Raw genomic sequence first — 24,809 nt, 5'->3', positions numbered from 1 at the left:
GGCCCCCAACTGGATCAGGTCCTCTGAATAGGTAAGACAGTTGATTGGCTTGATCTGTTTGGGAGGTATCCAGGCAGTGGGACCGGGTCCTGTGCTCAGTACATGAGTTGGCTGTTTGAAACCTGGGGCTTATGCAGGGTAGCTTGGCTCAGCCTGGGAGGAGGGGACTGGACCTGCCTGGACTGAGTCTATCAGTTTGATCTCAATCCTCGGGGAAGTCTTTGCCCTGGAGGAGATGGGAATAGGGGGTGAGCTGGGGGGAAGGGGAGGGGGCGGGAGGGGGGAGAACAAGGGAATCCATGGCTGATATGTAGAATTAAATTATATTGTAAAATAAAATAAAATTAAAAAAAATTGAGGATAAGACTTTACTGAAGAAGATACCACATTCTTGAGTCACAGAATCAAGTTGATATCCACCTGGAGGCATCAACCATGCTTTGCTTTTCCTTTCCTACACATTAGTATGTTTGTGATAATGGAATAGTCTATATATTTTAAATTTTTCCTTTCTATAATAATCTACATCTTTTAAATGTCAAGCACTAATGGTGAATGAAATTCAGGTGCGGAAGACTATCTTAGTTATAGGAAAGGTATATTATTACTCCAAAAGAACAGTAACAATGCATAATAAGCATATTATTTTAAATCTGGCCCATAAATTCCAGAGCTTTAATCAGATTTTAATTATATGTATGGAGGAAATAGTCTATTAACCAGTAATTCCTTAAAATTATAAATATATCCTTGTATAAATGGTTCGTCTTTATATACCAAACATATTATTATTTGAGCCAATTTTAAATAAACTAATTATCACATTTATTTACTAATTTAATGTGTATTCATTAAACACTAATTGCATATATAAATTTTTATGCATATCTCTACAGAGGATATCAAGATAAAACTGACATTAATTCTGTTTTCATAACATTTTTAGAGAATTAAAACAAGTAGAAAATTACAGAAGGACACAAACACTACCAAATGGAGAAAAAACACTAGAGAAACTCAGGAGACAAAAATCACAATTTTTTGTGAGGGCTTGATGAATGGGGTAATGAAAAGATTTTCTGATTTTTAAAAAAAATGACGGGAGAGATAAATCTTTAAATTGGCCCTTATGTTAGCCTAGATATCAAAACCAATCCACATTTTTTTTATTTATTTGAAGAGACTCCAAACATTTCATGATAAATTTAAATTAAATAATAAATTAATATTCTTACACATGGAGATGTTTCAAGTGTAAATAACTATAAAGGGAGCCTTACTGATTTCCCCTGACAATTCCTTGATTAATACTTAGGGATATCTTTTTCCCCAAGGTTAATTGCTCAGATATAAATTCTCCCACCTTTGGTGACAATCAGAAACCATTGTCTCTCCATAGGTAAGTCTGATTGTCCAGATGATGAAAAACTCAGAGGAGATAGTGTTTGATTTCTTATTATTTTCCTTTTCTAAACATAAATAGAATGGCTAGTGACCTTAAGAATTTTTTTTTTTCTGGTTTTTTGAGACAGGGTTTCTCTGTGTAGCTTTGCGCCTTTCCTGGAACTCACTTGGTAGTCCAGGATGGCCTCGAACTCACAGAGATCCGCCTGGCTCTGCCTCCCGAGTGCTGGGATTAAATGCGTGTGCCACCACCGCCCGGCAAGAATTTTTATAATGAAATGAAACTGTAGGCAGACAGACCCTGATTCTCCCATGCGGAAGGAAGCTGAGCTGACAACTGATGGATGATAAACAGGTTCTGTAACAATCCTTGTTGTAGTCCAGGTTTAGAGCCCTCTTCTGTGCTGAGTTCTAGTTCCTCAGTATGGTAGTTTTTGTACTGACATTTTAGCTATTCAAAAATCAGAACCATAGAATCTGACACAAGAAAGTATATTCCCACCTCCACATGCATTTAACTATTTTGTAAGTTTCTACTAAAAAAGGAAGTGTTAAGAGAGTTGGGTAAAACTAAGGAGAGAAACAAATGGTGAAAACGTTTCCTTCCTCATTGCAAAAAGCTCTTCTCATGTTGGCTTATGCTGAAACATGATGACATGGTTGAACCCAGGATCTTCCAGACAAGTGATCAATGTTTTGACCAAATGCATGCTCATAGCCCAGGCTTGTAAAAATTGGTAGCATCTTTTTGCCACATTCTCCTCAGTGCTGATATTGCAGGTCTAAACTATCAAACACGGCTTGTTTGTCCCCCTTCTCAACACTCTTACAGATCTCACCCTTTAAGCTGAATCACCTACTTTTGTTAAAGTTCTCAAAAACAAATTCTCTGAAGCTGGGAGTTGGCCTGGGATGCTACCACCCTGACATTATGCACAGAGATTTAATTCTTATACCAAAGCATAAATGGAGTGATTTTTAAATGAAACTGGAATAATTTATGCATTTAATTATTATATTTTATTGGAATATCACTATCTATTACATTTTCCCATTTACCTCTATTCATCTTATAATGAAGAAATCACACTGAATGAAGAGAGTGTCGTAATAGTGTTATTTATTCATGTCCTGGAGGCCCACGCCAAAGTATATCAAAAGGATTCTCTGTTCAAACATTCTAGAGGCAACAGAATACTGTGGGATCTGTTTATGTTTTTATTTTTTTATTTCTGAATTCAGGGAGAAAAATTTTATGATATACATTGATACAATGATAAACATTGATGACAGAAATTTTATATTTGGGGAGATCATTCTAGCATTTAATGGTGTGTTAAAATACACTAAAAAGAGAAACCATAAACTTACAGAATAAAGGCACCTAATGTTATCAACCAAAACTGTATTCATTCAAATGGGTTATCTCAACTATGAAAGGCAATTTTTGATCCATTCTTATGTAACACAATCACATAGAAATTTGCTAAGGATCTCATTCTTTGTTGGCATCCACCATGGATGAGGCTAGGACTCAGCTCTAGACCTACCTTCTGGTTGATAACCACTGGTCTAAATGTGAATATATGATTTTATTGAAACAAGAGAGTAGTTATAGTTGAAAAGATGTATACTCTGTCTTTCCTCCTGAACTTCTGGAATGTCATACAGTGATCAAATTTAATCCAGATTCAGCTTTAATTTCTTCCTAGTAGTCTAAAATGAAAAAGTTTAGAGCTATGAATTCTCCTCTTAGCACTGCTTTCATAGTTTCCCATAAGTTTGGGTATGTTGCAATTTCATTTTAATTGAATTCTAGGAAATCTTTAATTTCTTTCTTTATTTCTTCCTTGATCCATTTGTGTTTCAGGTGGGCATTATTCATTTTCCATATTGTAGGCTTTCTGTAACTTTTGTTTTTGTTGAAATCTAACTTTAAGGCGTGGTGGTCTGATAAGATACAGGAGGTTATTCCAATGTTTTTGTATCTGTTGAGATTTGCTTTGTGACCAAGTATATGATCAATTTTTGAGAAGGTTCCATGGGGTGCTGAGAAGAAGGTATAATCATTTTGTGTTAGGATGGAATGTTCTGTAGATATCTACTAAGTCCATTTGAGTCATAACATCTGTTAGGTCCTTTATTTCTTTGTTAAGTTTCAGTCTGGTAGATCTGTCTTTTGGTGAGAGTGCTGTGTTGAAATCTCCCACTACTAATGTGTGGGGTTTGATGTGCGATTTAAGCTTTAGTAATGTTTCTTTTATGAATGTGGGTGCCTTTGTATTTGGGGCATAAATGTTCAGAATTGAGACTTCATCTTGGTGGCTTTTTCCTGTGATAAATATGTAATGTCCGTCCTGATCTCTTTCGATTGACTTTAGTTTGAAGTCTATTTTATTAGATATTAGGATAGCTACACCAGCTTGCTTCTTAGGTCCATTTGATTGGAAAGCATTTTCTCTGAGGTAGTGTTTGTCTTTGAAGTTAAGGTGTGTTTCCTATATGCAGCAGAAGGATGGATCCTGTTTTCTTATCCACTCTGTTAGTCTGTGTCTTTTTATAGGTGAGTTGAGACCATTGATATTGATGGATATTAATGACCAGTGATTGTTAATTCCTGTTATTTTTTGTGGTAGTGTTGCATTTTCCTTTTTTGGTATTTGTTGGACTGGGATTATCTATTGTCTGAGTTTTTATGGGTGTGTTTAGCTTCTTTAGGTTGGATTTTTCCTTCTAATGCTTTCTATAGGGCTGGATTTGTGGATAGGTGTTGTTTAAATCTGGTTTTATCATGGAATATTTTGTTTACTCCATCTATGGTGATTGAGAGTTTTACTGAGTGTAATACACATGGAATATATACACATATACACAATGGAATACTACTCAGCAGAGAAAAACAATGACAGCATGAAATTGCAGGCAAATGGATGGAACTAGAAAATATCATCCTGAGTGAGGTAACCCAAACTCAAACATGGTATAAACTCACTCATAAGTGGATTCTAGATATAAAGCAAAGAACAATCAGACTGCAACCCACAGAACCAGAGAGGCTATATAGCAGGGGAACCCTAGGATGACTGTGGCTTATAATAAGTTTTGGTTTTACTCAATTACTGGGCAAGCCTCAATGAAACATTTCACTATTAGGATAAGAATGTATACTGTATCAAGCAGATAATAGATATAAATAAATAAATAAATAAATAAATAAATAAATAAATAAATAAATAAATAAAATACATCCTGATGTACCTCCAGCTTGTGAACCTCCTGCCCACATGTGATCAAGCACATTGGTGCAGATGGGTCAAATAAACTTGTTTAGGGGAGTGGAAAAAAAAGTTAAGGATTAATTACAAGGATTAGATTATACCCCACCAGAACCAGCTTTATTATTTAAGTAAATTCCTAGATGCTCCTTCTTTCTTTAATTTTGATTCCTCTTAACATTCTTCACTTGATAATAAGTATTTGCAGCTGTTCATACCCTAGTAATGTCAGAGAGATAAGAAATCTGCTTGCTCAGGAAAAAAATCAGTTTGCCATGCCAACAAATGTCCTCATTGATTCAAGTAATGATGTATGTAATATGGTCTATGATCCAGGCACTCGTTCATGTTCTAGGTAATAATACAAACTAAGTTTTTGCCCATATGCAGCAACTAGAGAATCACAGATCAAAACAAATAAATAATCATTTCAGTAGGAGAAGTGGAACTTAGACGTATAGATGGCAGAATCTAAACAGCTACTTAGTTTTCAAAATTTCCAGAGTTTCTCTTTATTGACAGTAACCACACGGTTTCTGGATGATCATCCAATGGCCCCATTCCATTACTCACCTACTGCAGGAGCTACATTTGAAGAGCAGGAGTCCAAGTTCCTCATTGGAAATGCCAAGAGTGAAGCCAAGTCCCTTGTACTATGGCAGACTTCTGGAAGAAGTTGTTTAGTAGCCATAGCAGCATGGTTCAAGCTCTGCAAACTCTCAGAGACTGCATGTTGTAATCAACACAGTAAACCAACTGATAAGAACATGTCAGTTCTTCAATTTTGGAAGTAATTTTAACCTTCTATTTTGTTTACACACACACACACACACACACACACACACACACACACACATATGTTCAGTTCTCAAATACAATGTCCAATATGGACTTGCAACTTCATGGAATTTTTAGAGTAACAGAACAAAAGAAGCTATAAGTCAAGGCGTTTTAAAAAAATATGTTGGTGGAAACATAAGTGGGCAATTACATCAGGCAGAGGAATCTCATCTGCAGGCCTCAGATGCTGTCTGATACCATTCTTAGCTTTTCACATGGGTAGAGAACAAGGTGATAAGTTATACATTCCAAAGGGTTTTATCAGTTTATCAAAATGTTAAATCTGATACAGAGGGGGATAGATCCTAGGGTAAGCCACATGAAATAGTAACCAGACTACATTCCATCGAAGGTCTTCTCTGTTGACCAGCTATTCAGAGAGCTTCTTTTAATAATTCCCATACATACTCCTAAGGAGCATTTTGTTGAGTAAAAATTGATGTGGGTTTTTACAAATAATTTAATCAATATTTCTTACTTGTTTTTCTATTAGGGACTATGAAGGTGTACTCAGACACAAAGCACAATGACACTGAGGCCACTGAGTTCATTCTTCTGGGACTTAGCACTCGACCAGAACTGCAACCGATTCTCTTCATGGTGTTTCTCATGACTTACCTCATTACGCTGACAGGGAACTTTGGCATGATCTTATTAATCAGGTTCACTCCCCGGCTGCAAACTCCCATGTATTTTTTCCTGACCCACTTGGCATGCGTGGACATATTTTATTCTACCAATGTCTCTCCTCAGATGCTAGTCAACTTTCTATCTGAGAAGAAAACCATTTCTTACATTGGGTGTCTGGCTCAGTGCTTTGTTTTTGTCACGCTGCTCTTAACTGAATATTACATGCTTGGTGCCATGGCCTATGACAGGTACATGGCAATTTGCAACCCCTTGCATTATAGTACGAAAATGTCCCGGCCAGTTTGTATTTGCCTCGTCACTTTTCCCTACATCTGGGGTTCTATGGTGGGCACAATGCAGGTGATATTGACCTCACGTCTTTCCTTTTGTGGACCCAACACCATCAACCATTTCTACTGTGCTGACCCGCCCCTCTTGATGTTAACATGTTCCGACACTTATATCAAGCAAACCGCCCTGTTTGTGTCAGCTGGGATTAATCTCACAGGTTCCCTTCTCATCATTCTCATCTCCTACATTTTTATCTTCATCACCATCATGAGGATCCGTTCCAGCGAAGGGCAGCGAAAGGCTTTCTCCACATGTGGCTCACACCTGACAGCCGTCACTATGTTCTATGGGTCCCTCTTCTGCATGTATCTGAGACCAGCAAATGAGACGTCGGTTGAGCAAGGCAAAATTGTGGCGGTGTTTTGTATTTTTGTGAGTCCCATGGTGAATCCATTTATTTACAGCCTGAGGAACAAGGATGTGAAACAGGCTCTAAAAAGAGTATTCATAAGAAACCTCTGCAAAGTGGAGAAAAGTTCAGCACCTACAGTTTCCCATTAAAGAAAAATACACCTTCAATTTTAATAGAAGCTGTGAATTTGAGAAGGAGGGGAGGAGAGGAAGAGGTGGAAATTATGTAAATACAACACTCATATATAAAATCTCCCCAATTTTAAATTAAAGATGTTTTAACAATACTCTGATTTGTTTTGATTGAATGTGGTTCTTTGGAATGATAAGAATATGTTTTAGAGTGCATAATTTGGGATTGAGTGAGAATATAATTGACATCATAGATCTGAAAGTTGTTGGAAGAGCTGATTGACAGGAAATGCAATCCCAGACATCATTTTTTGTGATTAAACTATATCCTGAGTTTACTCTTGCTTGATAAAGGTCTCTCTACCTGATTCATCAGCATTTAGACTCTTCCTTTCACTTTGTAAATCTGTATTGATTGACTCCTTTTTTGACCCAAGATGAGTTACAATATATTATTTGGATTTTAATAACATGATTTCCACTCATGTGGTGACCATACAACACATTTTAGCATATAAATTCTTTGTAATATTTAGGTAACGTTTTCTTCACCTTCAAAAGGAACTCTATATATACGTTTCTGCTTCTAACAAGTTACTAAACAGAAATTATCTGCAAAAGTAACAGACAATATTAAGTAGTATTCCCTGATGCTGACAAGAGGTATAAGAGCACTTGGATCAAGCATTACTCATAAGTATCAATTGTTAGTTACTTTCTGAAAGATAATTCACTCCAGAAGAAATCAGCATGGATTTTAAAATTTTCAAAGTGTTTGTTTATTTTTATTTTTTGAGATAGCATTACACTTTGACTTTATTTTTTCCTCTATTTTTCCTTTATTTAAAATTTATTTTGAAGAACTCTAGCAGGCCAAGCATGGCAAACACGGCACTAGCAGGTCTTGCCCTCCCTGTTTCCCTCTCCCTTGCTAAACCATTAGAATCCATTCTTGGCACTAACCACCAAGGTCTGTTCTCTTACTTGGCCACTTTCATATACCTGACTCATTTCTGAGGCTGATCAGCAATATCTAACTATCAAAACATCAAGGTCAAGCAATCAAAAATCCCCATTTAGCTACACAAATTAACCAGCTCCAAGATCTTCCTGTATCATCTGAATTCATACCCTTTCTGTATCTCTTTACAAAACAAATATGCAGCTAAAGACCAATAATAAGATAAAACAAAAACAAACACACCAAAATAGGACAAAACAAACAGAAAAAAATCAAAGAAAAGGGACAAGAAAGACACATAGACATGTATGTTCATGTACTATTTAATCCATCAGTTCTACTCTTTGTAGTATATCCTAAATCAATGGTTCTCACCCTCCCTACTGCTGCAACTCTAATACAGTTCCTCATGCTGTGGTGACCCCAACCATAATATTGTTTTTGCTACTGCTTCATAACTGTAATTTTGCTGCTGTTATAAAACAATGTAAATATCTGATACGCAGGCTATCTGACATGTGACCCCAAAAGGGTCTCAATACACAGGCTGAGAATCACTGTTCTAAATAGAAAACCAAAGTTGTGTGAACAAACATCATTGTAATTACAGTTGAAAGATTTTCTTTTCAGGAAAGCAACTTATTTTCTCTGCCTAAAACTTCAAATATTAAGAATAAAAATAATTATATTTTACTATTTCATTTTTATGATTAAAATGAATAATGTGAAAAGCAGTAACTATATTGTTAAATGTCACATGCTTTCATGCTTAATGATTCATGTTTTATCATATTTTAAAAAAACTGCTGAAATGCCATTCACCTAACACTCACACTATGTAATGAAACAAACAATTAAATTATAATCATAAATAAAAATATATATAAAGACTAAAATTAGGTCAACCACTTGTACTAAGAAAGGTGACATGTCTGAAAGAAAGCTGGATTTCTCTAAGACAAAATTTAAAAAATGAATGTCCAATATGAAATAGGCAGCCCTGAGAATGTATACTTATAGGTAATTATACAGATTTAGTAGGTTGTATTTATGTATGTAGGAATGTGTATGTGTGTGTAACAATAAGAAAAAGAGGACATGAATTTGAAAAAGATCAAGGAGTGAGTTCATGGGAGGATTTGTAAAGAGGAATGGGAAGGGGGAAATTATGAAACTATATTATAATATCAAAAAAAACAAAAAATGTTTTAAAATAACTATAGAATTATTTAGGTAATTCAATGTGTATTTTTCAATTATTAAAAATATATACATCAAAAAGGATTATAATCTGGACATCAAATCATTTTCATGGCTATAAATGGAAGCAATACTGGAAAGATTGGTGAAAATATCACAGAATAAATAACTTGCCATAAAAATGAAGTAGGACAAGGGATCACATTACAAAATGAGTCTTTGCCATTGCATTACTCTTCTAAACACCTGTCCTCCATTGCTGTCACCGCAGATCACATTTTTAAATCCCACTGTGTCATAATACTACTGATAAATCACAGGCCTCTTAAATATAATTATTATATATTAATGACCCAAGTCATCTCTCTTTTCTTAGAGTATTGCTTCTAAAAGAGAAATCTGACAGAACTTTAGACATATTCAGTGAACCAAGGCTCCAAAATAGTCAAGATTTACAAAAACTATAGATAATTTATTTTCTGCAAAATTCTGCTCTACATTTTGCAGCAAAGATTCCTATAAAATTTCTGTGTTGACATTTGATGAAAACATTAAAGAATCAAATATTTAAGGGAATTTAAGGAAAGTTAACTATATTTGTTTCACTATACAGCAATCTAGCTGTCCAATAATGAATGAGTTAAGATGAATGGAGAATATAGCTCTTTACCTCACCATTTCTGCTATTGAGTCTGTCGCTAAAAGATTTTTGTCCTACACTTTATCTAGGAAATCAGATTTCATTGACTCTGGCCCTTCTGTATTTATATACTTGTCCCATAATAATCATCAAAGATAAAGAGGCCATAATTTGAGAGAGAGTCAAAGGCATGGCATGGAAGGGGTTGGAGGGAGGAAAGAAAGGAGGGGAAAGATGTAATTATATTTTCACTAAAATTAGAAGTTATCCCAAACAAGATTTCACTAACTTTAAATCTCAAGAACAGTAAGATTACATTCACTCCTACAGACATGTTTCCACGGATGGGTGGACAAAAGTACATAGAAGTAAATAAATACACCCTATTTTTCCAAATTACCAAATTCTAAATGCAAGTGATTGTACTGAAAATTATGCAGAATATACAGCTGGATGAGTCTTATTAATACTCTTATCAATATATAAATAGATGTCATTCAAGAGAATATTTCCAAACTTGGAGAAGATTCCTAGTCCTATTTAATACATGGGATGATTTTTTGAATGCTATGTTTTGAGAAAACTAACAGAAATTTTGGGATGATGATCTAGATCTTTAATGTTTACAAAAATGTTCAATTAATTATTAGACATCAGACCAAGTTCTTTACCCAAGACATTGCATCAGAAATGATCTAATGATTCAAACAAGTATTTTTGGCATATGTTTTTAACCACATTATTCAAAGAAGATGAACTGTAAAGGTTAAAAGGATCATAGATTTGTGATTGTATACATGTATATGGAAGCAAGACTTTGTATGGAATCATTGAACACTAAATGAAGCCTATTTGTAGTTTTTCTGCTAAAGAGGGTATTTCACAATGTCTGTATCATAGATTTTACCAAATGTTTTCCCCAAAGATATTAATTTCAAGAATAAATGAGGAAAATTTACAAATAGGATACAGGTTGAAAATAGTCATAATGCAGAGGCAAATGGGTTGCTTAAAATGACTTAGTTTAAATAGACACAGAGTGAGTTCAACTAAACATGTACACAAATTGACATTTATTGAAAGAGTTTTCCTTTAATCACCTGTTTCATGGCACTGATGACATCTTTGTTCCTTAGGCTATAGATCAAGGGGTTCAACATTGGGCTCAAAAAAGTGTAAAAAACAGCAACTACTTTGGACTCCTCTACAGACTTCTCTGATGGAGGTCTTAAGTACATGCAGAAAAGAGTTCCATAAAATATGGTGACTGTTGTCATGTGGGAACCACATGTAGAGAAGGCTTTCTGCCTTCCTTCAGCAGAACGGATTCTCAAGATAGCTGCAAAAATGTAAAGGTAAGACAGAAGAATGATAGTGAGAGAACTTGAGAGAGTAAAGCCAGCTACCACAAACATGGCCATCTTTTTGACATGAGTGTCAGAGCAAGCCAGCATGATGAGAGGAGGGTCTGCACAGTAGAAGTGGTTGATTTCATGGGAGCCACAGAAAGACAAGTGGAAAGTGAGCAGAGTCTGAGAGAGCCCATTCAGGAAGCCAAAAACATAAGGGAATGTGACTAGAGAGACACAGACATTCTTGGACATCCTGGTATTGTAATGCAGAGGACTGCAAATGGCCACATAGCGGTCCAGTGCCATTGAAGCAAGGATATAAAACTCAGTAATCACCAGAGCAATGAAGAGGAGACACTGGGTGAAGCATCCAGCATAGGAGATTGTCTTCTGGTCGGAGATGAAACCATGCAGCATGTTTGGAGTAACATTGGAAGAATAGCAAATGTCTACAAAGGAGAGGTGCCCAAGGAAGAAGTACATGGGCGTTTGCAGGTGGGAATTGGTCCTGATCAGCATAATCATGCACAGATTTCCTGCCAGTGTGATGACAAAGATGAGCAGAAACACCACAAAGAGGATCCTCCCCAACACTGGGCTGTCTGTGAGTCCCACAAGAATGAAATCCATCCCTGCAGTATGGTTTAGGGGTGTCATTTTCTTACACCTTGCAAGTTGAAAGTGACAAGAAATGTGAGCAGTGCCTTCTCTTCTGTACTGCCCATAAGTTCCACTCATTTCTTCATGTCCTTCTTTTCATCTGTGGAACAGTTACTCTTCTCAGTATACACTCTACCTTTGCTATGCTATTTTTTCACCCTGCATATTTGTGTTATATCTCCCTTTCCTTCTCTCTGTATCTATTTCTCTCTCTCTCTCTCTCTCTCTCTCTCTCTCTCTCTCTCTCTCTCTCTCTCTCTCTCTCTCTCTCCCTCCCTCCCTCCCTCCCTCCCTCCCTCCCTCTCTCTCTCTCTCTCTCTCTCTCTCTCTCTCTCTCTCTCTCTGCCTGTTTCTGTCTGTCTCTTTCTGCCTCTCTCTTTGTCTCTCTCTGTCTCTGTCTCTCTCACGCACACACACATACACACATGCTTACATGAGTTTTGACTCATTTCTTCCAAACTTCCTTCCTTCCATATATGTATCAACTTGTCTTTTTGCATACATCTGTGTTTTGAAAGTTCCTACTTTTATTATATGTTCCAAACTTCCTGAAAAAAATTATAAAGTAAACCCAAAAGGTCAAAGTAAGAAATGCAGCTAGCTAGTTACTTCTATCATGCAAGTTGACCAAGTAATGTATGTTGGGCTTCCCACTTTTCTCAGCAGTGATATTATCTCATTTCAGATACAAGATAAAAAATGAATACTAATTGCTGCTTTTTGCTTACAACCCATAGATGTCTCACCTAACTTTAGTTATATAGAGAGAACTTAATATATAGAATTTGTCTTTTAATATGTAACAAAGATTCAGAATCCAAATTAGTCTTTCGATTGACAGTTCACACACTTACTCGTGTGCACAAACAAGTGGAATTTCTATTCTATTCCATTATAGGAGCTTATAGCAGTTAACAAACTCTTCCCATTCCTACAGCACACATTACACTGTAACTATCAATCATAGCAAAGCTATGCAAATGAAATGAGTCACTTTCTGATGTTAGAAAGTCTCTTCCTATAAAGGTAGCCTTTAAGCAGTCAATAAAAAATTCAACTATCTTAGAACAAGTGCAGAGTTTTTGATTTTTATTTTTATGTTATTAAATAATTCATGAAAATAATTTATGGAACCACAGGTATTTGAACAATGGCCTCTCTGTTATTGTGTATGAGGGGCTAAATATATAAAATCACAAAGCTTCATCTTGAGGCATTGCACACTCAGACAACTGTGTTTGTTCTCCAACTGTATATCTGAAGAACATGCATATGATCTGGATTCTCCATGGACACAGAAATATCAAAATATGAATAGAATGGTCAACAGCACTTTTTGAAATAAATATGTTTTCTAACGTGATAAGATAACACACAAACATTCAAGATACATCTTTACTTACCAAATGCAGAAAATAACTATCTGTGGATATGTATGTACCATATATTATAGAAACAAGGTAGAGGGATTTATAGTATATTGATTCAAAATAGTCCCATCGGTTTCAAAAATAATTCCAAAGATCCAATTAATATATTCTTTGATTCTCAGGGGCAGAACATTAATTTGATGGTTTGAGGAGCTGATTTTCCTTTGAGACCAAATCTCAACTGGATTTCTGGGTATACAGATTGCCATAGTATGCATAAAATCACAGCACGGATAGAAAAGTATACTGGCATCTTTATTAGCCTTTTGGCTATGATCAAGTAGAGTATTCCTTTTCATGAGTTTAATTCCTGTTACATCCTTAATATGAAGAAAATATATTAAATGGACTTTTGGAATTATGGTATGAAAAAGGACATTGCACATCCTGCCCACATGTCAACTTAATATTGCATCACTACCTGAAATAATTCACACAAAGAACTAAAAATATGTAAATCGTGTGCCAGAAATTTCAATATGTAGGCAATAACATGAGAATTTTATTTTATTGTTTGCTTTTACCAAGTACACTAAGTACACAACTGTTTCTTCTTATGAACACAGACTGAGGTCATGGGGAAGAAGTTCTGCTGTCTGAGGGGTGAGAAAAAAATAGTTGACAAGAGATTTGAGCAAATCCAATAAACTGGTGTGAAAGAAGCCAGGTGGTGGTGGTGCATGCCTCTAACTCCAGCACTCGGGCAGGCAGATTTCTATGAGTTCAAGGCCAGCCTGAGCTATAGATTCAGTTCCAGGACAGGCTCCAAAGCTACACAGAGAAACCCTGTCTCGAAAAACCAAAAACATTGGTGTGAAAGAATTGATAAAGTCTGGAGTATTTTATAGAGCAGGGCTTCAGAATTTAGACTGGGATTAATGTGATCTGTGCAGTTATGTTTTCAAGACACTAAGAAGCACAGACAAGTCTGAAAAGCACGATCATTTACAAATGGAATGACTTACAACTTCTTATTGGAAAGGACATTTAATAATAGATTCAAAAGGGATTGAATACTATTTGGGAAGGCATTAATTAGTGAGTGAAAGAGGAGGCAAATGTTTTTTGGCACATGTCTTTCAATATGCAGGTAAGTCCAAGTCAAACCACTTAAATGTGTCAAAATAAAGTGTGATGATTATAAGGGAGGCATCCTCAATTTTCAAAGACATACAAATAATTCTATGACAAATCAGTATTCTTTTTTTTTCAAGTAACAATATCACTATTTTATTTTTCTTTTCACATCCAATGAATGGTTACACAGAGCTAAGCAAACAGAAAAGATGTAGCATCATGAAAATACAGAACAGTTTTAAATCTTGTTTGGAAAGAAGGAGAACAAAGTTGATTCAAATCTGTAGCTAAACATGGTGTAGAACAGTGTGCAACATTTAGTCATGCTGGGTGAACTCCAACTTCATGGAAGATAGCAAAGAACTGCACTATGCCAATGGCGGAGAAGAGAAATACAAATGCTTTTACCCACTCTGTCTCTGTAGGAGTCATCAAAGCACCTGCGTCTTGGTATCTGAAGCACAGGACAGAGAAGCATTACATGGAGTTGTGTTTTAGTTCATGCAGAGAAAAGACTGAACAAGAACAGTTCCTGTAGTGTCTTCAATTGCCCCATAACCAGCAAGGACTGCTATCCCTCCAAGGCAATGGAAACATCTAAATTTAACTCTTCTCCTAAAGAAGTAGGGTGTTCTGTCCATTCCCACCTGAGGACCATAGACATGGGCAGGATGAAAACAAGTCCATTGAATTTGAAACAGGGAAGGATATTCCCCACAAGCTGATGGGTCTCACATAGGCTGTGGGTTCCTCATAGCTGATAAAGAATTGCTAGGGTCACCAACTGGATCAGGCCCTCTGAATGGGTGAGACAGTTGATTGGCTTGATCTGTTTGGGAGGCATCCAGGCAGTGGGACCGGGTCCTGTGCTCATTGCATGAGTTGGCTGTTTGAAACCTGGGGCCTATGCAGGATCGCTTGGCTCGGCCTGGGAGGAGGGGACTGGACCTACCTGGACTGAGTCTACCAGGTTGATCTCAGTCTGCGGGGAAGGCTTTGCCCTGGAGGAGGTGGGAATGGGGGGGTGGGCTGGGGGGAAGGTGAGGGGGGCGGGAGTGGGGAGAACAAGGGAATCTGTGGCTGATATGTAGAACTGAATTGTATTGCAAAATAAAAATTTTTTAAAAATTTAAAAAAAATTAAGCAAATCTAGTAAAATAAGTAAATATTGTACAAATATATCATACCCCATTTTAGGTGCTGAAAACACAGTCTGTGTATCCTAAGAATGGTTCTTGGGACTCTAGCACTTCTTTATCAGTATTCTTTTCTACATTTTTAAGTCAAAATATATTTCTTTCAACGTAAAACTGGAGAATTCAGCACCTGCCAGGTGAATCTTTTCTAGCCTGAGTATGAAAAATGTTCTCTACTTCCATTATAATATGAAGCAAAATTAGTATAAAATAGCATAATATAGTTCTAGATTCCAGCACCCTACTGGGGATGGGGAGATTAGAGCCTAATCTTCCTAAAGAAATGTCTTCCAAGTTCTATGTGAAATCTCAAACAATGAGAACTTTGACTTATATCAAACTTCCAGCTTGGTGCTGTTTCCACTCTGCTGTCTCCTTTTCCTCTCAGGAATGTCTTACCTAACTAATGGCTACTTAGCTACTGTTGTGGTTTGAATGTAATTGGCACACATAAACTCACAGGGAGTGACACCAAAATGTGTGGCCTTGTTGGAGGAAGTGTGTCATTGTGTTGGTGGGCTTTGAGGTCTTCTTTGCTCAAGCTTACCTCAGTGTGACACTCTGAGCACTTCCTGTTGTCTAAGAGTCAAGATATAGGACTCTTAGCTCCTTTTCCAGCATCATGTCTGCCTGCACATTTCCATGTCCCACCATGATAATGGACTAAACCTCTGAAACTGTAAGCCCCCCCAATTAAATGTTTTTCCTTTATAAGAATTGCTGCGGTCATGGTGTCTCTTCACGGTAATAGAAAGCCTAACTTTCTGCCTTATTTACTAAAATGGGGACCTATTGAAGAAGAAATCCAATGTTAACCTCAAACACACACACATACACACACACACACACACACACACACACACACATACACACGACACACTCATACACACAGTTGCATAAATTAAACACATTAGCAATAAACTCTGAGTTTCTAGTAATGCATCAGTGTCACATTAAGTAAAGAAATAAAAGCTTAGGATGTAAACTAATTACATGGGAAATCCGAGGCAAGTAAGGTAGATTGTTAATGTCATTCTATTACAGACAGGTTAAAGAAACAAGCTGAGTACACAGTAGGGTAGCAGTCTCAAGTCTTAAGTTTATTTCAACAAAACTAATTGCTTTTTATTAATTTTTAATAAAATATAAAGTAACAGATTTTATTTTGAAATTTAACCAAGAGTGAGCTCAGATTTGAATTCATGACTCCATGTTTCCTGTGTCTTCCACTCTGTCTGTTGTATGAATCTGAATCTGTTCCTGCCTGAATGCTGACTCCTGTATCTGTCCACGTGTATGTGTGTTTCTTTGTGTCTGTTTTTAAAAGGGCTTCACTCTATTTTTATTGAACAGCATAGAAGCATCACATGAGGAAAGAATGGTATCCTTCACAGAATTTTTAAACAGAATTTTACAAGGGATTAAGTCACTGGCTTCAACTGAACCACACTGACTCAAACAACAAACAGCACTAGAAAAAAAAAAATCATTGTTTATCAACCCATATCCATAAATGTCAATTTCAAACTTTATGGTAGATTTTAAAAGATTGCTTTCAAACTCTGTATTTGATGCTTTCAGCACATGATACACATGCACTAGTTTTGGTCAAGGGCACAGAAGTGTACACAATTTAAGATTACAGCTATGCATTAGCTTAGGTTATAAAACTTAATTACTTGCCTTGAATTTCCCATGGAATTAAATTTTATTTTAAAATTATTTTTCAGCCTGCTCCCCTTCCACCCCCACCCCCATTCAACACCCTTTAATATTGTGCAGCTATTGCCATAATCTAATTTTAGGTTACTAAAAAAAAACTTTTTATTGATTCTTTGTGGACTTGACATCATGCATCTTGATCCCATTCATCTCCCATCCCTTCATAGCCACACTCTGCCCTTGCACCTTCCCCCACAAAATGAAATAAAATAAAATATAAATTAAAAAATCCTATTGTGGATGCTGTAGGGTAGCCCAGTGAGTCACACAGTATATACCCTTTAGTTCATACATCTTTACTTACAAGTGTTCATTGCAATGAGTCTATGGCCTGGTTTGAGACCTTTGGCTTCTGTTACCCTATTGTTCCTGGCCCCTCACTGGGACTCCTGTTGGATATCCTGTTTTATATCCTGTTGTTGCCCTGTGTCATGGAGATCTTGCAGCTTTGGATCTGCAGGACTGGCCCCTTCACCTGCTCCAGTGTGCTTCACTTTCACTGATGGGGTGGATGTTGGGGTGGGCCAATTCATAGCCCTGGAGGATAGCTGGGTTGGTAAGCCCATTAGCTCTCCCTCATCCTCACCACCAGGGTGAGCACTCCAGCACTGACCTGACTAGTTTACCCAATGCAGCTGGCAGCAAGGGGTAGGGACAGTTCTACTCTCACATCCTTGGGACTGACTCGCCTGCATCCACACACCAGGGCCAGCTCTACTGCATTGCCCAGGCAAGGTGCAAGGCCCACTCTACTGAGTACTGCAGATAGTGATGGGCAGGGCTAGCTCTACCACTCTCATGCCCCCAACTCCAGCTCTTCCATCTACCACAGGTGGTGAGGGGGGAGGGGAAGGGCATCTTTCCCTCACCTAGGCCACCACATGGCAGATGGGGAGCAGGGTCATCTCTCCCATTTGCAGGGACAGCTCACCATCACCCTCACCGACAGAGTCAGCTCTACTGTCCTGCCCAGGCAAGAGGCAGGGCCAGATCTCTGGAGTGCTGTAGCATTAAGGAGCAAGATCAGCTCTCCTGCTCTCATGACCTCAGGGTCAGCTCTCCCTCCTGTCAAAGGCAACAAGAAGTGGGGAGAGCATCTCTGTCTTACCACCACATGGAAGATGACAGGTAGGGACAGCTCTTCCATGTTCATCCTCTTGGGACCTTCTCACCCATGTTCCTTTTAGCAGGGGTTAGTTCTACTGTGCTACCCAGAAGAGGAACAGGGACTGCTCTCTTGAATGCTGCAGCCAGTAAGCAGTGGGCTCAATTCTGTGTCCCCCTTTCCTCACCACGGTGATGTGACAAGAGCCAGGGACATCAACATAGAGTATGACTGGGGCAGGGCCATGGGCCCAGACATGGCCCTTTGCAGCAGCCCAGGTCCATACATTACCATGGTTTCAGATGGCAAGCATTTTACCCACCTCAGCTCACTCCTCATCCCCTTCCTCTCTTCAGATCTGCCTCTCTCCATAGGACATGAACCATTCTGTCTCTCTCTCTCTCTCTCCCCCATACTCCACCATATATTTGTTCACCATAATGGCACCCGACCACTTGGCCCCTCAAGGTGTCTGTCAGGCCTGTGGATTCTTCTTCCCACCCATGGCAAGGAGTCTCAGGTGGGTGTGTGGGTCTCCTTCATCTGCCAGGCCCTAATCCACTTTCCTTTAGCATAAAAGTCATTTATAGCATTTTTACTCCAACAGTATTATTAGCTATAAAATTTTGTGTATTAATCACCAGTATCACCTTATAAATTAATAAAAGTATGCATTTGCTATTTTATATTTAGTTAGGCCATAACAATTACAGATTGTTTAAAACTAATATTAGCTTTGTAAAAGTTTATATAATAAAATTGAATATTGATATAATATATTTTAGTATAACATATCACTAGTATATAGACAGTATTTCATCCATCTTTAGGAAAGTTTTTGTATATAAAAGTAAACTATTCTACCAAATTACTGCTTTGAGATAGAAAGTGGACACTCCATGCCTCTGTACCTTCCTGAGCACTCAGAACCTTCTATTTATTTTGTAGGTGGACATAGTATGTATCAAACCATAATAATTGAGAGCTTTAAAATCATTCAAAATAGAGCCAGTGAGATGACTGAAGGGGATAATATGTTTTCTGAGATCAGTCATTGGGACTCAAAGAATGGAAAGAATCAACTCCTATGAACTGTCTTCTGACCTCTGCCTACCAGCTTTGGGACATATATGTTTCTCTACTCTCAACACAAGTGCAAAATAAACCAAAGATAATATTTTTAAAAATATACAAAATATTTAATTCAGAAATTCTGAATGTATCCTAGATGGAAAAAGAACATTCAAACAAAAAGATAGACCATATAAATATGTTCCATGGATGCTGTAGTAAAATGCTTTGCAGGAAGGTGAAAGAAAATATGTCATTTAGTGAAAACTACAAGTTAGTCTTGTTTTGATTCCTTCTATGTTTCAATAGTTTTACATTTGTTATTCCAAATTTGATGTGTATTTTTTTAACAAAGACAAAATGACAATTACTAAGTATAAAACAATGAATTATTTATGTATTTAAATATTTATAATTAAATACTTAAGTATAGAGATGATACTTCTTTATGAAAATCAATGTTGATTTTCATGTATGGCATAAGATTTCAATTTCGCTTTAGTGCTTTATTGAGACATGTGAACATGAATTTACTTAAAACAATTGTAAAAGAGTATAATGAACCTCATTCATAGTGTTAGATATCAGGATTACAAATTTCTTCTTCACCCTGACTTCATAGTTCTTTTAAGGGGTATGTGAGCATTTACATTAAGAAAATGTAGTCTAAATAGCTGTAATAATTAAATTTTTCTACTTTCATATGAAACAGTAAGATAATTCTATATAAAATGGAGAAAATTATTTTACACAGAAACTTCAAAAAATTAGGTATTAGATATTTCTAAAAAAAAATCACAGACACCATAACCATCTTTAAATTTTCACTAACAAGAATAAATGCACGGTTTAAACTTATAATAACACCATCCTCAGGATCCCATCTAGCATTCTGATGGGTTGGGAATCGACAAGTCCCAAGGTTAGGATAACAGATTAGGAATGAGAAAATGAAGGGCTTTCATGTGTGTTGTTGTGGACTTCTGTGTAAGTTCATTCATTTCTGAGCCAAGGACTCCCAGGCCATAAATAAACACAATGACTACCTCATTATTTCATTAACAATGTATAAGTGAAACACACATACAAAAATGAGAATTAAAAGTTATTTTTAGCTGGGCAGTGGTGGAACACGCCTTTAATCTCAGCACTCGGGAGGCAGAGCCAGGCGGATCTCTATGAGGCCAGTCTGGTCTACAGAGCAAGATCCAGGACAGGTACCAAAACTACATGGAGAAACCCTGTCTCAAAAAAAAAACAAAGTTGCTTTGATATTTTGAGTAATTGTTTTTTATTTGTTTTATGCCATTTAATTGATGAGTTGGAAATCAAAGTAATCATTCTGTAGTGTTCTTTATAGTAGAAAAAAATTAACCATTGTTAAAAAAAACTATAAAATCATTCATCCTTTTTGAAATGCTCTATACCTTCAAGCATGCCATCATTCATAAGATACAATTTTACCTTGTTCTATTTAGGACAAATTAGTTAGAAACTAAATTTTATATAAATTAAGATAATATCTTTATATGGAATCTTGAATAGTAAATAAAGAATACTCTGAAATTATTTCAGTATTTTCCAATTTCAATATGGTAGATTTATTTAAAACGTAACTAGAAGGTATAAAGTACAAGAGGAAAATGTCAAAAAAAAAAAAAAAGACGTGGCTACTACAGGTATATGCTGTTACACAGGTAGTGAGTCTGAAATACTAGCTTTATCCTACAAGGATACTATGTTATCAGAGATACTAACTAATAAACACTTTCCTAAAACAAAATTTTCTGACAGAAATTTCCCTTGATCACCTGCTTCACAGCATTGATGACATCCTTATTCCTTAGGCTATAGATCAAAGGGTTCAGCAATGGGCTCAAAAAGGTGTAAAAAACAGCAATTACTTTGGACTCTTCCACAGACTTCTCTGATGGAGGCTTTAAATACATGCAGAAAAGGGTTCCATAAAATATGGTGACGGTTGTCAGATGGGAACCACATGTGGAAAAGGCTTTTTGCCTTCCTTCAGCAGAATGGATCCTCAAGATGGCTGCAAAAATGCAAAAGTAGGACATAAGAATGATAAAGAGAGAGCTTATGAGAGTAAAGCCAGCTACCACAAACATGGCCATCTTTTTGACATGAGTGTCAGAGCAAGCCAGCATGATGAGAGGAGGGTCTGCACAGTAGAAGTGGTTGATTTCATGGGAGCCACAGAAAGACAAGCGGAAAGTGAGCAGAGTCTGAGAGAGCCCATTCAGGAAGCCAAAAACATAAGGGAATGTGACTAGAGAGACACAGACATTCTTGGACATCCTGGTACTGTAATGCAGAGGACTGCAAATGGCCACATAGCGGTCCAGTGCCATTGAAGCAAGGATATAAAACTCAGTAATCACCAGAGCAATGAAGAGGAGACACTGGGTGAAGCATCCAGCATAGGAGATTGTCTTCTGGTCGGAGATGAAACCATGCAGCATGTTTGGAGTAACATTGGAAGAATAGCAAATGTCTACAAAGGAGAGGTGCCCAAGGAAGAAGTACATGGGCGTTTGCAGGTGGGAATTGGTCCTGATCAGCATAATCATGCACAGATTTCCTGCCAGTGTGATGACAAAGATGAGCAGAAACACCACAAAGAGGATCCTCCCCAACACTGGGCTGTCTGTGAGTCCCACAAGAATGAAATCCATCCCTGCAGTATGGTTTAGGGGTGTCATTTTCTTACACCTTGCAAGTTGAAAGTGACAAGAAATGTGAGCAGTGCCTTCTCATTTAATGATGAACTGTGCATTCATCATTGATTATTTGTTGATCTGCAGCACAATTCCTTTTCCCATCAAATGCTTCCAAATACTTACACATCATACCCAACCTATATGGTTTTGGTAATCTGTTTCTGTTTTTTTTTCTTTTCATTGTATCCCTTCTAATCACACAACAGACAAACAAACAAACACAACTGAGGTCTCACTGTTTTTCCTCTTCTCTCTCAGAATTGTATGCTTATTCATCATAGTCAAATATTTTCCTATACGTATTTACACAAGTATACCTATGTTCTTAGCAATATCCATGTAGAATAAATTGCCACATTTTTTAAAATATTTTTTCTTGAGGTAAAAGTTTTAAATGCATGGCACTTCATCATTTCTATCAAGTAAATGAAGAAATATGTGTGTCCAGTATTTGAAGCTAACATATCCTGTGTATTTGAAGTGAGAATAGAATATAGACATCTACTGGGCGGTGGTGGTACACACCTTCAATCCCAGCATTCAGGAGGCAGAGGCAGGTTAATCTCTGTGAGTTCAAGGCCAGCCTGGTTTACAAAGTGAGTTCCAGTACGGGCTCCAAAAGCTACACACACACATATAAAAAAAATGAACATCCAATGCAGCATGTTACTTACAATCTTACAATCCACAATTGTCAATAAGAGAACAAAGAGTCCCTGAGTTCTGATGTTTGTCTTTTAAAAATTATGATAGTTTCATAATTAAGGCAAATTTTCAACATACTATGGTGCCAGTTACTTGAACTCTCAATAACCTGGGTAGTTGCATAAAGAAGATTGGTAATATCTGGCTAGCCTTTGGAAAATTAATCCACATAGCAAAACCATGTCTTCAAAATCTAAACCCCCACCAGTACCACCAATGACAATAAAACAATAATCCTAAGAATCTAAGAATTGTTCTCTCTATGTTGGATGTTTATCAATACATTAACTCCTGTGCACTGCAAACTCCATTTTCTGACATTACTCATCAATATAAGATTACAGCAGTCATCACATCTTGTGCCCCCACAGAGTATATGTTGTAGAGCAGAAGGAATAGATATTAATTCATAGAAAAAGATATGCAACATATTGTCAAGTGAAAACAATTTATGATATAAAAAAAATAGTGGAAACATTTTAGACAGAATGTAAACTCTTCTTGAGAGGGAGGATTGAACAGTCAAAAGGACATTCAAGTGTCTAGAATAAACCCATCTTTATAGTGTGAATTTTTTGTGTGCAAAATGTTCTTATATTCTAACCCATTCATAAGATCATTTGTTAAGGAAAAGATGGATTCTTAAATATGGTATCAATGCCAGTGGGATTTATCACCTAGGATTTCTATGGGTTTGTAATATGTGATAAAATTGTATCAATGCTTCACTTTAAAACCATTCTTTACTTCCTTCTCACACACACATCAGAGTTCACATCTAATAATGGATTCTTCAGAGTCACTAAGATATATTGACACATGAATAAAATGTTCAAAGGCAACTGACAACATATTTCTGCACAATGATAGATAACAATCCATATACAAGCACACAAATATATTTTAGTTATCAAATACAAAATTTAACCTACCTGTAAACATTGACTTACTACATATCATACAAAGTAGGAAGATTTATAATGTATTTTCTCGGTATAATCCCCTAAGTGTCTAAAACCAGTCTTACAGGTCCAATTTAAATGTTCTTTGATTCTCAAGAGAATAATCTTAATTTAATGTCGTGAGGAGTTGTTTTGATATATGAAGCCAAAACCTCCCCTTAACATGTGTAAACAACCCCCCTCTCTCATGTGCATGCTTTGTGTGTGTGTGTTATTTTTATCTATTAATTTCAATAATAAAAGACAAGTAAATATAGTTAGATGATGTTTTGTATATTTAGTATACAAAAGTAAAAGAGACTCCACCTGGAGTCTCTCATTTATCTCTGTTCATACTAAAAAGAAATTATCCAATGGGATTGAGGGATAAAGTATAATACGAGATAGTCTTGAGGACAGATCACTGAAACAATAAAATACAAATACAACTGTTCACTTGTTCCTCATTTCTTGAATTTCATTGAACTCCACAATTAAATTTTTTTGTTTTTCCAAAGTAACTCTATCTATACAAATTTACAAAGTAAATTTTGCTCCCTCATAGTCAAACAAATCAAAATATCCTCTGAATATTTAGTTTTAAGTTGATGATAAGAAGAAAGTGAATGATTTGCAAATTATATTTCTTCTCTGTTAAAAAAAACCCAGATAACACTGTTTGCCACAAGAAAGTTAAATAAAATAGCACAAAGAAATTGTAAGCATGTAGATCATAGGAAATTAATTTTTTTGTAAATAGTGGCATCAATGTTCTGGTAGAAACCAAACACTTTCTTATTTGATTCAAAGTCTGCTTCACAAGATGGTTACTGCGTACTGGACCAATAACCCATGGCCGACTAATACATAAGCCTAAGGCATAGCCTGATACTACTTCTCTGCTAAATGAACATATTGTTAAACTTCTCACTAAGTTCTTATCATTACACTCATGCATTAGTGAACCTCTCAGTCCTTATCAGAGAAGCTTCTTTTTGTAGTAGATGGAGATTAATAGAGACTCTTAA

The 24,809-nt window shown here is 36.6% G+C and overlaps 3 protein-coding genes and 1 non-coding gene across 4 annotated transcripts; 2 read left to right on the top strand and 2 right to left on the bottom strand.

Moving 5' to 3' along the window:
* The first annotated feature begins 6,017 nt into the window (after positions 1–6,017).
* On the top strand, positions 6,018–7,001 carry LOC131908207 (olfactory receptor 5M5-like). The gene has a single exon (XM_059259256.1). It carries the CDS (start codon positions 6,018–6,020, stop codon positions 6,999–7,001), a length of 984 nt encoding a protein of 327 aa, XP_059115239.1.
* Positions 7,002–10,857: 3,856 nt separating this feature from the next.
* On the bottom strand, positions 10,858–11,793 carry LOC131908209 (olfactory receptor 5M10). The gene has a single exon (XM_059259257.1). The coding sequence runs from the start codon at positions 11,791–11,793 to the stop codon at positions 10,858–10,860; it is 936 nt and encodes a 311-aa protein (XP_059115240.1).
* A 1,682-nt stretch (positions 11,794–13,475) lies between these two features.
* Positions 13,476–13,661, top strand: LOC131910206 (U2 spliceosomal RNA). Its single transcript, XR_009379059.1, has one exon. It is a non-coding gene; the product is annotated as a U2 spliceosomal RNA (small nuclear RNA).
* A 7,508-nt stretch (positions 13,662–21,169) lies between these two features.
* Positions 21,170–22,117, bottom strand: LOC131907760 (olfactory receptor 5M10-like). Its single transcript, XM_059258857.1, has one exon. It carries the CDS (start codon positions 22,115–22,117, stop codon positions 21,170–21,172), a length of 948 nt encoding a protein of 315 aa, XP_059114840.1.
* Positions 22,118–24,809: the final 2,692 nt, after the last annotated feature.

The sequence above is a fragment of the Peromyscus eremicus genome, chromosome 4, assembly GCF_949786415.1.
Source record: "Peromyscus eremicus chromosome 4, PerEre_H2_v1, whole genome shotgun sequence".
In the NCBI taxonomy this organism is placed as follows: Eukaryota; Metazoa; Chordata; class Mammalia; order Rodentia; family Cricetidae; genus Peromyscus; species Peromyscus eremicus.
This window is presented reverse-complemented; position numbering and strand designations above follow the sequence as displayed.